The 15775-nt window shown below is 34.7% G+C and overlaps 1 protein-coding gene across 6 annotated transcripts in view; it reads right to left on the minus strand.

The window, feature by feature from the left end:
• The window catches only part of LOC150105500 (natural resistance-associated macrophage protein 2-like), a 244546-nt gene that overhangs the window by 150141 nt on the left and 78630 nt on the right, over positions 1-15775 (minus strand). For all 6 annotated transcript variants that reach the window (XR_016548450.1, XM_090394214.1, XM_090394215.1 and 3 more), the window contains exon 9: positions 8028-8069. Coding sequence is in view for 5 of the 6 variants with exons in the window: in XM_090394214.1 (XP_090250340.1) it covers positions 8028-8069 (42 nt within the window). In the remaining variant the exon portion in view is untranslated. The remainder of the gene's footprint in view (positions 1-8027; positions 8070-15775) is intronic.

The following is a 15775-nucleotide window of genomic DNA, read 5'->3' on the forward strand; positions in this document are numbered from 1 at the left end:
TTTTCCAACAACCTCCAGAATATTTTGCCACCTTCTTGATATTTATTTTCTATATTCTTGCCAAAGTCCTCCCATGACTTTTGTTTATCTAGTTTTACACAGTGTTTAGCATTCTTGCATTTGTCTCTGTATTCTCTAAGAGCACAAATTGACTTATTTGCCAGGAACTTTTGATATGCTTTCTTCTTTTCCTTCGCTGCCTCTTTAACTTCCTGTGTCCACCAGGGAGTTCTGATTTTTTATCCTTGCAGAAAACTTCACCACATGCCTCTCTGGCAGAATCAATCAATGTTTTCTTCAGAGTTTGCCACTGAATCTCCAAAGTTTGATTCCTGTTCTCAAACTCTTTCATTTTTTCTTCAATAATCTTTGTGTATTTTAGTCTACAGTTCACATCTGAAAGCTGCTCAACTTTTATTTGCTTTAAAACTTTCTTACATGTTATTCTTTTCAATATGAAATTCAATTTTATCCTGCTCAAGACTAAATAGTGATCACTTCCAATTTCAAATCCTCTGTACACTCTGGTGTCCTGCACCAGGGAGAAAACATCACTATCAACAATAACATAGTCAATGAGACTTTTCTTATTCCTTGCCTCTTCTCTCCATGTGAATTTGTGCACATTTTTATGTTGGAACATGGTGTTAGTAATAACCAGTCCATGTCCTGAGCAGAAATCCAACAGGTGTTTGCCATTATTATTAGCTTTGCTCTTTTCTCCAAATTTTCCCAAAATATTTTTGTATGTCTCACAATCATTTCCTACTCTGCTATTTAGATCCCCAACAAGGACCAACTTTTCCTTTTTCATTGTGTCAGTTGCTTTTTCTAAAGCCTCAAAAAATTCCTACCACTTCTACCTTAGTAGAACCTTCTGTGGGACCATAGGCACAAATAAGTCTCATTGTCCAGTTCCCCATTCTCATATTTGCCCACATTACTCTACTTGAGACTGACTGCCATTCAAGAAGATTAGCCTCGTATTTTGTGTTGAATACTATGGCTACTCCTCCTTTTCCTTGATTGTCATTGCCTGAAAATAGCATTTTGTATTTATTGCTCAAAAAGATCTCAAGTTTTTGTCTTTTTTGTTTCAGTCACCCCTATTATGTCGATCTGGTACTTATCTAATTCCTCAGCTAGCTCCATTTCTTTGCCATTCAGGCTTCTAATGTTGATAGTACCAATCTTTAACTCTGGTGATGTTGAGTTGGGGTTTGTTTTCAGATTTGTTCCAGTAGCTGACTTTTCGCTGTTCACCCTGGTTCCCTGGCGAAAACAACGGGGGCCTTGTTTAACCAGGCGAAGCCCCAGCCGGCATGAAATTTTGTCATGTCGTACCATCATTTTTTATTTTGGTTTAACCAATAAGAATACAATTTGGTCGGCTAAATCTCAAATTGCCAGCCCATCCTCGTTCGTTCAGTATCCAAGTAGATACCCAACAGGGTGCACCACGAGAAGGTGAGGATTGAACATTAGGTCAGAAGCCCTGGTCGGTTATCTGCATTCCTTTAAAGGCTATGTGGAGGTCTCCTCTCAGTTATACAGCTTTGACCCTTAAGCACCCCTAGCAGGAGAAAGAGGACTGACCATTGCTGTTCCTTCAATTTGTTGATACAACTTATTTTTAATGGAAAAATAACCGGAATGTATTACAAAATCAAATATTTTGTAAAATTAAAACACTGGTTCATCGTGCCCACTCCTTTTGTTCTTCAGACGATCTACAAAAAGAACTGCAATATATTACTTTTTCCTTTCTATCTAATGGATATAAGAATTCCTTCATCAAAAAAGCTTTGAATAGTTTTAATATGTCTTCCTCTTCAAATACAGAAGAAATAATGCACATTCCTATCCCTTATGTACAAAGTATTAGTGAACGTATAGCAAAAGTTTTAAAACCACTGAATATTTTTGTTGCCTTTCGACCATTCAGAGAAATCTTTCTCCAGGTGTCCAGATTCCTTGCTCTTGTGGATTATCTTATTTCGGACAAACAGGAATATCTGCCTCTATTCGGCTAGAATAACACCAGTCTTATATTCAATACCTTGAACCTGAATAGTCTGGACTTGCAGAACATGCCATCATCACTAGACAGAGTTCACTGGAAAAAGACAAGAGTCCTTCACAAAATTCGGTTCCTCATGGAACGGCTTTATAAAGAAATGTGTGAAACTTTACTTCACTCGCCTAACTGGAGAAAGATTTTTAGACAGACGTAAACCAGATTAGCTGGTTTACGTCTGTCCCCTTTATGGGAGATAGTACTTTATAATTCAGCTAATCTTTCCTAACTTTTTATTGTGTGTGTGTGTGTGTGTGTGTGTGTGTGTGTGTATATATATATATATTTTTTTTTTTTTGTTAGGAAATTTATTGACCATTCTAGTTTATCTTACACTAGCTACTTAGGTGGCACTTTTTGGAATTGTCAGTTATTGTTTAATTTGAGCTTAAAATGTACTGAAGATGCCTGTGACACATAGGCGAAAATTATACTATTAAATAATCTTTTAACATGAGTTTTTCCGTTATTGATTTTGTATTTATATGTCTGCTCACGGTTTGCCATTATTAAAATTTATAATTTTCAATTCCTTTCACAAAACTTTTTCGACTATTTCTGAAGCACTCAAAAGAATCAGAAATGATATATTTGATGATAAAATCAGAAATGACAGGGTGAAGTCACTAACATAGCTAGTCATCTGAAAGGAAAGTTCCACATACCATATAAGGAATACTGAGGGGGGGAAAAAGCAGGACTACTGACTAATGCAAATATTCACTTTTATGTGACAAGCTCCATTACTGGGTATCTACCTTGATATTGAACTGAAAAGGATGATAGGTGGGCAATTTGGAACTTACTGAAGTTAAATGCAAATATTCACTTTTATGTGACAAGCTCCATTACTGGGTATCTACCTTGATATTGAACTGACAAGGATGATAAGTGGGAAATTTAGAACTTACTGAAGGTATATTCACAGTACTGGTTAAACCACAAACAAACAAACAAAAAGCAATAGCAAACAGGATTTACGGTCTCTTTATCCAAGTGTGAGCAAACAAAGCTTGTGCCTGAAAATATCTTCAGGACTGGGGTAAGGTAGTACAACACCAGGCAACTCATAGCAAAGGTGGACCTAGCTAACATCACTCCTATCTCAGTATCTCCCATAATGCAAAACACATCTCCTTGCAGATATGTATAATGTTATGCATTAAGGGAAGGGCCACTACCCAGACAAGTTTCAACCTTTATTGAGGTCTCTTCAGTGGGAGCCAAGCCCAAAAGTGGAGATACCAGGCAGAAGCAATGGAGAGGTCATCTTTACCTATAGGAGTTGCCAAAAGGTGTGCCACCTTTTTATTAAATTACTCTGGATTTAGAGAAAGATGTTGAAAGTTTATTTTTCACTTGGTTAGACTATAATAAATTTAGTTTAATCCTTTATCCAAGTGTGAGCAAACAAAGTTTGCACCTGAAAATATCTTCAGGACTGGGGTAAGGTATGGGAGATACTGAGATAGGAGTGATGTTAACTTGGCCCACCTTTGCAACGAGTTTCCCAGTGTTGTACTACCTTACCCCAGTCCTGAAGATATTTTCAGGCGCAAACTTTGTTTGCTCACACTTGGATAAAGGATTAAACTAAATTTATTATAGTCTAACCAAGTGAAAAATAAACTTTCAAGGATTTACTGTCATACTAATCTTAAGTATTAGATTTTAAGCATTCTCTATCCTAAATGAGTTGCTAAACAATTTTTATACCCTAGGCAACACAAATGCATAATTGGACCGGTTTTTGACCTGGCCCTTAGGTAGCCAGCCTTATAATGCAAAGATTTCATTCATCTTGTCATCTAATATGAAATTTTAATGTTATATACCGTATATATGTGTGTGTGTATTCCTTATCATCAGTAGTTCTAACAGGCACTTAAAGTACCTATAACCTTTCAAGTATCCTCAGATTTCATAACTGTAATTCAAGGGTTAACCTTATGTCTATAAGTATTCCTCAGTTTTCAAATTGAGTGCTCTACTAGCCAGTTTGCTGGTTGTCTGATGAAAAACTGGAGTTTCTGGGAGGGAAAAAAACCTTCTGCCTCCATATACGACCAGCTAACCTTACTTCTAGTTGAAAGGTCTTGGTATATAGTATTTGTATAAATTTTAAACATATATAAATCTCATTTGTGATTTAAATGCATTGATCAGCATAATATGTCAGTTCAAAGTAATATTAAATAGAAAATATTAAATAGGGATATTATAATAATTGAAATCCCAAGTTACTGGATATTAAAATAAGTTACACATTTTGCACATGTAACAAAAATTATATAGAATTTATTCAAAATTTCCAATATTTTTCACGTTACATGGACATCATCATTGGGGGGGGGGGAGATACTGTTAACTAGAATCAAAATATTAATCAAAATAATGAATCATAAATCATGCATATATTAGCTCGTATCTCAATCGCAGCTGATGCATATAATATTACACTATTAGAGTTCAGAGGAACTATTGTAGTAAGTTGCATAGATTAAAAAATAAATAAAATAATTATTAATTAAAAAAACTTATGAACAATTAATAGTGATCACTTCCCAAAACTTAAATATTGGGATACAGACTGATCGGTTCAGTTTCAGACAATTTCTTAATGTTTCACATTTCAAGGAAGAGGCAATTGAATTTGAACTTTTTGAGTGAGGCCTTGTTCCAAAGAACTATGTCCCTAGTGTCAATAGCATGAGAAGCAAGGCAAGATTTGTCAGATATCAAAAATGCAAAACAGTCTTTATGTTCTTCAATTCTAATCAAGGCAGAACAGTCAGTCTGTCCAAAATAGGAAAGATGACATTAGCAGGGCACTTGATAGACATCTGAAACATACAGAAAGAGGTGGTAATGTATCCTTCGTTGATGGGGAGAAGGAAAATAGTTTCTGAGCTAGTTTGAAGGAAGCATATAGATTGAATTTACAAAGGAGTCTTGCTATTTGTTCCAAGGTTCTTTTAAAGTAGGGTATTGAAATTCTTTTCACATTGGATTGTAGTCTGGTAGAAGGATGATAATTATCAAATTTTTCAATAGTACTTTTGTGGTATCTATTACATATCAGATTGCTTTTAATTTTTATTCCGTTTATCTAACAAAAGTGGATCAGAAGAGCGATCATGTGAGCTCTGTGTACAAGACTATTGATAATACCCATTTTTTGTGAATGATAATGGGAGGATGAGTGAATGTATATGTCAAGTAAAGATTGGATTCCAATAAATTTAAAATTCAACATGACCTGTAGGATTATAAATTATTATGGTATCCAAAAGAGGATAGTTGGTTATTGGATTCATGTTTAATAGTCAACTTAATATGGGAATATAAGGAATTTTTTTCCTCTAGAAATTGAAGTAATTCTGACTCAATGTGTGACCAGATTGCAAATATATCATGAACAAAACGTAACTATATATGAGACTGAGGGTATATAGTGTCTCTCTCTATGTTCACTGGGCATCTACAGATGCCGTATGGTCACTCCGATGCTCGATGATGTTCCACACCAGGCCTCGCCATGTAGTCCTGTTGTTTGCTTTTCTGGCAGCCTCAACTCTCTGAAGATCAGTCACTCCACACACGGCATCCATCCATCTCATTGATGGTCTACCCCTGCCTCTTTTTCCAGGAACTTTACCTTCTATTACTGTTCTGAGAAGTCCTCCTTCCATCCTTTCTATGTGTCCAAAATATTTTAACTTTCTTCTGTCAATATCCATAAGGAGCCTTAAAGTTCTACTAATCTTTTCTAACACCCATTCATTTGTACGCTTTTCAGTATATGATATCCTCAACAGCCTTCTGTAACACCACATCTCAAAAGCAGATATACATTTCTTATCTGACTTCTTTAGGTTCCAAGTCTCGCATCCATAAGTCACTGTTGGAAAAATAACTGCATCTAAAATCCTCAACTTTGTTCCCATGGAGATAGATCCATCCTTCCAGATTTTAGACAGGTCTCTGACTTGTTTTAGCCATTCCTAACCTTTTTTTGACATCTTCTGAATAACAATTCTTCACATTAATAATGGATCCCAGGTACTCAAACTTATATAGTGTCAAGGAGTTTTTTCCCTAGATGCTCTGTGAAATAATCAGGCTAAGGTTAGTGAGATAGGACTGCCCATTGTTGTTCCTTCTATTTGCTTAAACTTATTATGGCAAGTAAAATAGCATGCATTGATCATAAATTTAAATAGGTTGACAATGTTGTTCCTCATGTGCATTGTCAATCTACCCAAATAACATCATCTTAGTTCCCATCAAGGGCATTAGAGATGTTGGTTTTTAAAAAACTCTTGGCAATTATTTCTGGTGAAATCATGTCCCAAGCTCTCAAAATCCAGTTGCACAACAGTTCTAATGATAGTCTCTTAATCTTCCCTGCCAGAGTCAGTCAGTAGTGGATGGCAGCCAGTGGCTACCATCCACTATTACGTGTAGAATTTTCATACATAGTCCTTGAATGGTTTGTTGATCTATACATCCAAGGGATGTAGACAAGGTGTAAGACCACCAGGAATGGCCACACAGGTCTTCACATTTGAAAGTTCACTATTTATGCTATAACAACATTCACTATCTATTTCTTAAAGTTTTAAACTTTTTTTCATTTGCAAGGTATATGCAAAATCTTTTAATTTCTTTTTTTGTAAAATAAAATCAGGGGGTATTATCTCATAAAACCTAATTAAATGTCAATTCAACAATCTTTGCACACTTCAATTATATTTGTAATTGAACCTGATTATTTCTCTTTCAATTCCTCAAAATAACATTGCTGAAAGTGCATGCAGTCATTACTTGAAAGGTTATTAATAAACCTATAGTACATCTGTACTATGGGTGGGATAAGGATTTTTTCCCCCCATTATATTTTTTTTTGCATTTTTTTTAAATAGTCTGAAAACTCTAGAAACCAAACATGGAACTTATCCAAGCCACTTCAGGCCTCCAATAAGCAGGGCAGTAGTCTCGCACCGGGCAATGAAGCTTATCTCCCACCAAAAGACAATCACAAACATCCATGCCCATGGTGGGATCTGAACCTGCAACTTGTTGGTTGGAGAGTAGGTACACTAATTACTCAACGAACCAGGGTGGCAGTTTTGTATATGTTTTGCTAGGGAATTCTGGTACAAATACAAATATCCAAGAATGGCATACAAGCAAAGTCAGATCTTATGGAAATCTGAAGATCTTCATTTGGAAGCTGAATCTCATGCATAACCAACGTAACATCAAAAAAAGTAAAGATAAAGTACAGCCGGCCTGGTTGGCTGAGTGGTTAGCGTATCCACTTTTAGTCAAAAGGCTGTGGGTTGGAATCCCGCTGTGGGCATGGATGTTAGTGAAAATACTGCTGGTGGTCTGCAGTAGATGGCGTTGATGTAGATGATGAAGGTAGCTGCAGTTGTTGAGTAGTAGAGACAGAGTAGAGTAGGTGCCCTCCATCGATGAGTCTTTGGATTCCTTGGAGGTGTTAGGTAATAATACTAATAATAATATTTGCACAACTATTTATAATAAAGAAATTATTTTATACTTGCCAAGAAATTATATACTTGTTTAATCCTTTATCCAGGTGCAAGCATACAAAGGAAATGTGTTTTGCATTATGGAATACTCAGGCAACTGAAGTGAAGTAATCAGCTTCTATATAGAAGTAGCCTAGTCATGAAGATACCTCATACACAAACTTTATTTGCTTACACCTGGATAAAGGATTAAACAAGAATGGAATTTCTTGAGAAAATAAATTCTTTTTATTACACAAGCGAAACAAAAATGAATATTTGTGGTACAAATTTCATCACATTAATTTATTATACAGTCAACCAATAAAAATTTAAAAATTATCACCCAGAAAGATATTCTGGAAAAAAAAACATTCCGTATATACATACATGAACAGAAAAGTACTTACACCTTTATATATATCTGCTTCAACAATGCCTGTGCCATTAGTCTGCAACATTTCAAAAGTAATTATTTCACAAACGACAATAAACTATCACTAATGTACAAAAAATTATGTACTCATCTGAATATAAGTGTTTTGATATGTCTGATAAAATTGTGTATACCACAAAATTGTTAAAAAATAAAATAGAAATTAAAAAAAACTAGAATACCATTCATTATTTGTTTTGTGATCTCTGTAGTTTTTTTTTTTTTTTTTTACAGGGTGGGGAATGGATGGATATAATACAGTTTAAGAAGAAACTTGTCTAAGATGAATTGAAAAATCTGCATTTGTACTCTAAAAATACAAAATGTCATTAACACTAGAAGACTTAAAACAAGTGCTTAAGAGTCAAAGCTGTATAACTGGGAAGAGACCTCCATGTAGACCTTTAAGGAATGTGGAAAACCGACTGGGGCTTCTGACCTAATGTCCAATCCTCACCTTCTCGTGGTTCACCCTGTTAGGTATCTATCTGGATATTGTAAATGTAGGTACAACATGACAGAATTTCATGCTGGCTGGGACATCACCCGGTTAAACAAGCCCCCTCCCCCCACTGTTTTCATCAAGAAACGAAGGCAAACAGCAAAAAGTCAGCTATTGGAACAAATTTCAGAACAAGTCCCAAATCAATATCAGAGTTCAAGATTGGTACTATCAACATAAGAAACATCAATGGAAAAGAAATGGAACTAGCAGAAAAACTGGATAAGTACCAGATCAATATAACAGGCATGACTGAAACAAAGACAAAAACAGGTGAGATCTTTCTTAGCAACAAATACAAAAATGTTACATTCAGGCAATAATTAGGGAAAAGAAGGAGTAGCTATAGTATTCAACACTAAATATGAAGATGATCTTCTTGAATGGCAGGCACTATCAAGAGGAGTGATGTGGGCAAATATCAGAATGGAGAACTAGACAATGAGACTTATTTGTGCCTTTGGCCCAACAGAAAGTTCTACCAAGGAAGAAATGGAGGAATTTTTTGAGGTATTAGAGAAAGCAGCTAGCTCAATGAAGAAGGAAAATTTGGTGCTTGTTGAAGATCTTAACAGCAGAGAAAGAAATGATCATACATAGAGATGTTTTGGAAAATTTGGAGAAAAGAATAAAGTAATAATGGTAAATGTCCACTGTATTTCTGTTCAGGAAATGGATTAGTTATTAGTAGAACCATGTTCCAGCATAAAAATGTGCACAAATTCACATGGAAAGAAGATGCAAGGAATAAGAAGTCTTACTGACTACTTTATGGTTGACAGTAATGTTTTTCTACTGGTTCAGGACACAAGAGTATACAGAGGATTTGAAATAGGAAGTGATCACTATTTAGTTTTGAGCAGGATAAAATTGAATTTTATTTTGAAAAGAGAGTGTATGAGTTTTAAAATGAATTAAGGTTGATCACAGCTTTCAGAAGCAAACCATAGACTGAAATAGTCAGCTTGTGCTCTTAGAGAATATAGGAAAAGATGTAAGAAAGCAAAGCACTGTGTAAAACTAGCTAAACAAAAGTCCTGAGAAGACTTTGGCAAGAATATAGAAAATAAATATAAGAATTGTGGCAAAATATTCTGGAGGCTATTTAAAAACAAAGCTTAGAAATAGAGGAGAAAAAATGCTGTAAAAGGAATCCAAGATGATAAAGATGACATGAAAACTGAAGATAACGATATTCCAGATTAGGAGGTTCTCAAAGTGGTGTACACATACTCCCAAGGGGTACACAGTAAAATTTTTGGGGGTACACCATGAGAACTCAAAAGTTGCTAGATCTAGTAACAAAGTCACTCAGTTGGCAACACTGATACTGATTAATTTCTGAGAACTGAGTGACAAAGCGCAGCACTGTAGTTCATATCTATACACGTTTGTCAATCCTCCCTCCCCTTCCCTACCTGAGAGCTGAACCTACTCGAACAGCTGATCGCCCAATCAAAAGTGAGTGAATGTGCCTTCTTACTGCTCTATATATTTGTTGCGATTTATTTCACTTGCTATACTTAGTTATTTTTAGTCTTCAGTTTACAGTGAAGTTAAATGAACATGTTTCTAAAATTTCTTGGAACATGGATAAATGAATAATTAAGAAGAAAAGTATGTGGAGCCAGAGCTAATTGCTTCTACATCTACAATTACGTCATCATCCCATGTGAGTAAAGAGGTGAATTCAGCAGTAACTAAAAGAACATTAAATGTTAAACAATCAAGTGATAAAAAAATTAAAAAACGTAAATATCATAAGTCATAATTACAATTTGACTTTATGTGGACAGGAAATTTAGAACCAAATCCAGTGTGTTGTTTGCTCTGAAGTCTTGTCACAAAATTCTATGAAACCATCTCTTTTACAGAACACTTTGAAACAAAACATGACCATTTAAAAAATAAGCCCTAAAGCTATTTTGAACCTCTTTTGAAAGACTTGAGTAGTAGAAAAACCACAATTAAGCATTTTTCTGGTGTAGAAGAAAATGAAATTTCACTTAAAGCATCTTACAAAGTAAGCCTCCAAACTGCCAAACCCAAAAAAAAACTCGCACAATAGGCAAGTCACTCATTCAGAAACATTCCTTTGTTAAACAACAAGTTTCTAGGAAAATTAAAGATATGGCCTGTAATATTAAGGACCAACTCATTCAAGCTATTCAATTTAGCCTGTGGTTGGCTAGACTAGCTTAATTACTTGTTTCTGTGTGTGGAAAATTCCAGGAATGCAATATTTGAAGATATTTTATTTTGTAAGCCTCTCGAAACTTCTACTATGGGTGAGGATATTTTTAATACGATTGTTTCATATTTTGCCGAAAACAACCTTGAATGAAAAAATTGTATTTCTGTATGTGCTGACAGAACAAGAGCAATGAGTGGTTATATCACAGGACTAGCAAGTCATATAAAACAAGTTGCACCAGAGTGCAAGTTCACTCGTTGCTTTCACTGTGAAGCACTGATAGCTAAATTTCTCCCTGATGATTTAAAAAAGAGTTCTGGATGAGAGTGTACAAATTGTTAATTTCATCAAAACCTGATCGTTGAAGTTTCGACTTTTTTCACTTATCTGTGAAGAAATGGGTAGCCTGCATAAGAGATTGCTGCTTTACACAGACGTACACTGGTTGTCACAAGGAAATGTTCTTTACTGTTTATTTGAACTCCACAATGAAGTACACTTTTTTTTTTTTTCATGGACCACAAGTTTCAACTTTCTTTGAGACTACAAGACTTAGAATGGCTTCTACAGTTAGCATATTTAACTCATTTTTTGAAAAATGAATATCTGGAACTTATCATTGCAAGGAGACAATGTTGATGTGTTATGGTGAGAAGAAAACAGAGTTTGAAGACATCAGACAACCAGTAATCATTCACTTAAGCACTCTTAAAAAGGCATTATTTACCATCTCCTGATGAAAGGCAAGAATGGATTCGAGATCCTGTCACATTTGATTTGGGAAAATTGTAAGCTTCCATTATCCAATAAAGAAGAGTTGATTGAGATATCTTGCAACAATAGTTTAAAAAGCATTCATTCCAAAAAAGCCGTTGATTAGTTTTTGGATTGGAATGGAGAAGAAATATCCGACTTAGTCAAAAATTGAAGTCAAACATTTGCTACCTTCCACAGCAACTTGTTTATGTGAAACTGGTTTTTCATCTTAAACTGCTTTAAAAAATAAATATAGAAATAAGCTGGATGTTGATGATTACTTGCGACTCTACCTTAGCAAGATAACCCCCAACACCATTGTTGTTGAACTGGGCAAGCATACACAAATGCAACCATATCACTGACTACCCAATGAAATGCTTATAAGTTTAGGGATATTACATCCCATATTGTTTCGTAGCTGAATAAGAAACGAAAAGAGTTTCATGCCGAATACACAAACTATATAAAGTTCGGCGAGTCCAAGCGTAAGCAAATACCTGGATAGTCCACCTGGTAGTGCAACATGGGGCAACTCATAGTAAGGGTGGAGCAAGCTCCGATCACTCTTCTTGGTATTTACCCATAATGTGGAACCCAGCTCCTAGGAGCTGGGTTACTGTTCTACATTATGAGAGAAGTCACTACCCAGACCGGTTTCAACCTTTATTGAGTGATATATTCACGTAAACACAAGAAAGATATTTAACCAAATATTTCAGTCTGGAAATAGCAGACCATCTTCAGTGGTATTACAAGAACAGTTAAAAAAAAACAAGCTAGAATACTAACAATAGATCATTAAAAATAGAACACGCCGCGTGATGTTATATCACTAAGTATGAAACGGAATATTTTGAAGATCTTATGGTTAGCTTTGATATAGAATTTTTATATACCTATGTACCTCTCAAGGAAACTTTAAAATTACTTGCTGACATCTTTCCTCAAGACATTATAAAACTATTCGATTTCGTAATACATTCTGGATATTTCGTATGTCAAAATAAATTTTACAGCCAAGTAGAAGGAACGGCCATGGGAAGTCCTCTTTCTCCAGCTTTAGCCAACTTTTATTTAGAACATTTAGAAAAATGTCCTCTTCTCATCTATTTTCCCTCAACCATCGTTTTGGGTAAGATATATAGATGACATCTTTACTATTTGGCCTCACAGCAAAAACTCTTTACCTTCTTTTTTATACAGTATTAATTCCTTGCATCATCTTCTAAAGTTTACCATGGAAATAGAAGAAAACAACCAGTTATCTTTTTTAGACGTTCTCCTCATCTGGTCACCTTCAAATATTCTTACAACTACAGTATACAGGAAACCAATGTTCACAGGTCGTTATATTCTTAAAGAATCAGTCCATCATCCATGTCAAAAAACAGGAATTATAAAATGCCTCATCAGAAGAGCCAAAACTAATTGTTCTACTTTTGATTATCTACAGAAAGAACTTTCTACTATCCAACAACACATGAAACTCAATGACTTTTCTGAAAAAAGTACTCAACATCTTCTCAATTCTTATAATCCTTCACAAAACAACAAAGTTTCAATACGTAGAGTGCCTATTCCTTATATCTCCGGTATTTCAGAACCCATCGCAAGAATTTTAAAGAAATATGATTTAACAACTACGTATACACCTATTAACAAACTGTCTTCTCATTTTCCTTCTCCTAAAGACAAACGCTCAGCTTTATCTCTTCCTGGAGTTTATCAAATTCCTTGCAACTGATCTCTCTTATTTTGGACAGACTGGACGTTCTCTTGAAAAAAGAATCGAAGAACATCAAATCCTCTGTTCTTCACAACAAACCTGAAAAGTCTGGATTGGCTCAACACTGGATTGAAACTGACCACAGCATCTTTTGGTCCAGGACTCGCCTTTTACATAGATCCCGTTATAGGTTCGAATGTTTGTTCAAGGAAAGCGTGGAGGCCTTGCTCCATCGTCCCAACCTGAATCGTAATGACTGTATATCTATATCAAAAATCTGGGAAAGTCTAATCAAGATTACTCATTAATTTTTTTTTTTTCCCCAACCATGTCTCTACTTCAAAATATTCCGTTTCATACTTAGTGATATAACATCACGCGGAATGTTCTATTTTTAATGATCTATTGTTAGTATTCTAGCTTGTATTTAATTTTTTTTAAACTGTTCTTGTAATACCACTGAAGATGGTCTGCTATTTCAAGACCGAAATATTTGGTTAAATAAATATCTTTCTTGTGTTTACGTGAATATATCATTCAATCTTATGTCACAAGTATCCTTAAAACAGCAAACCTTTATTGAGGTCTCATCGGTGAGTAGGTAGACCTAGATAATACCATGTTTGTAGCGAACAGAACTTACATACCCTATTATAAGAATTGCCAAGAAGGTGTCCTAATGAATTACTAATTATATGAAGAGCCAAAGGCTTCAATTCGGCGACGTGAAGTTATTTAAGTTTAGGGATATTACATCCCATATTGTTTCATAGCCGAATACGGAACTCAAAGAGTTTCATGCCAAATAATTCAATGAAACTCTCTGAGTTTCTTATATTTTCAATAATTTTAGAATTTTGAAAGAAATTCACTAGCTGCCATCTCATCTGCAGATTCTTTTATTTTTACATTATGAAGCATGTATCTTTTGAGAAATTTGGTAAACCAGAAAAATCACAATTGTTGTTTGATGGTGTTGGCTCCTTTTCCTGAATCTGTTTGTACAACCATAATGCTTTCTGTTTGATGACATTTCTGTCTAAATGTATTCTTTTTTTGTGAGCAATCTTCTATCCACATCCCTAGGGTCTTTTCCATCTTCACTTTTATAATGTCTTTCTTATACGATGACGACTTTGCACCTAATTTTGTTCCATACAGAACAGATTTTCTAATAGCCTCTTCATTTTTCTTAATCATTCTCACGGTAGCTTCATTCAGTCCAAAATATTTCCCTAAGGATGTTGAACCTTCTCCAGCTGCTAAATGATCTAAAATTTGGATCTTAGATTTTAAAGAAATAGCTTTTCTTTTCTTCTTCTGTCTGTCTAACTGAATCATCTGACATCATGATTAATGGGGTGATGTTACAAAAATATATGAAAATAATCAATAATTAATTTTGCTAATTTGATATTATGTGTACAAAACTTCAAAATTTAATATATACCTGCATAACTATTGCACAAACAAAACACAAGACGTGCAAACGTTTTGAAATGTAAATAAGAAATGGCTGTTTAGCAGACAGCTTAACTTCTTCCAAGCAGCTTTATACAGGCAGGCCTCACGTAACAGACCAACTTAACTCTGAGGAGTCAGCATAGCACCCTTCTACTTCCAGGAACCAATGGCAAGTGAATATAATGGAACATATAACGGGAAATTGTAATTACAAAAATTAAATTTTTTGTTGTTGCCACAATTGTCTACATTCTGTAGCGTTGAGTAATGCCTGATATTTAAAACATCGAGGGGGTGGGGTGCCAAAAATCCAAGTGCATATGTACTGTTCTAGGAAATGATAATTATAATGGAAACTCTTTTTAACAGAACTGAATTCAAACAGAAATTTTAAAAATAAGTGTCATTTGAACCATGTTAAATCAAAATATACCATGTAAAAATAGAATTGCTTTAGTTTTCTTAACAGTGTTATTTTGAAATCGTGTAAAAAAAAAAAAAGCTGTGTAAAAAGAGAATTGGCTGTAACTGTATCCTAAATGGATACAGAACAAGTAAAACATTTCAGCTATTTAAGGCCAATATTTTGGTAAATTAGATATGGAAATAGATAACAGAATTAGTAAAACTGGTATGGTAGGAAGTCAGCTGAATATTTATAAGGAATATTAAAGAAATCAGTCAAAAACACTAAATTAGCTTTATGCCTCCCTTCATGTCTCTCCATAGTTTTCCAAGAAAAATAAATTTGACGAATTCCTAATGATGCGAACACAAACAAAGCATCTGGTACTATTGGTATTCCACCTACTGTGTTAAAAAATTGTGTCCAACAACTAACACCTATCCTGTATTGCCTCTTCAATCTATCCTATTCAACTGGCATTTATCCAACAACCTCGAAACATAACCACAACTAGTCCATCCTAAAGAAAGGTGATAAAAGTCAACCAACGAACTATCGTCCAATTTCTCTCACTTCTGTTCTCTCTAAAATTATGGAGATTATAATTCTCGTAAGCTCTCAGGTCAACTTAGGAAACTTTCATAATTTCTATAAACATTCGACATTGAAAT

The sequence above is a fragment of the Typopeltis vanoorti genome, chromosome 6, assembly GCF_054136105.1.
Source record: "Typopeltis vanoorti isolate ZY-2024b chromosome 6, IOZ_Tvanoo_1.0, whole genome shotgun sequence".
Classification (NCBI taxonomy): domain Eukaryota; kingdom Metazoa; phylum Arthropoda; class Arachnida; order Uropygi; family Thelyphonidae; genus Typopeltis; species Typopeltis vanoorti.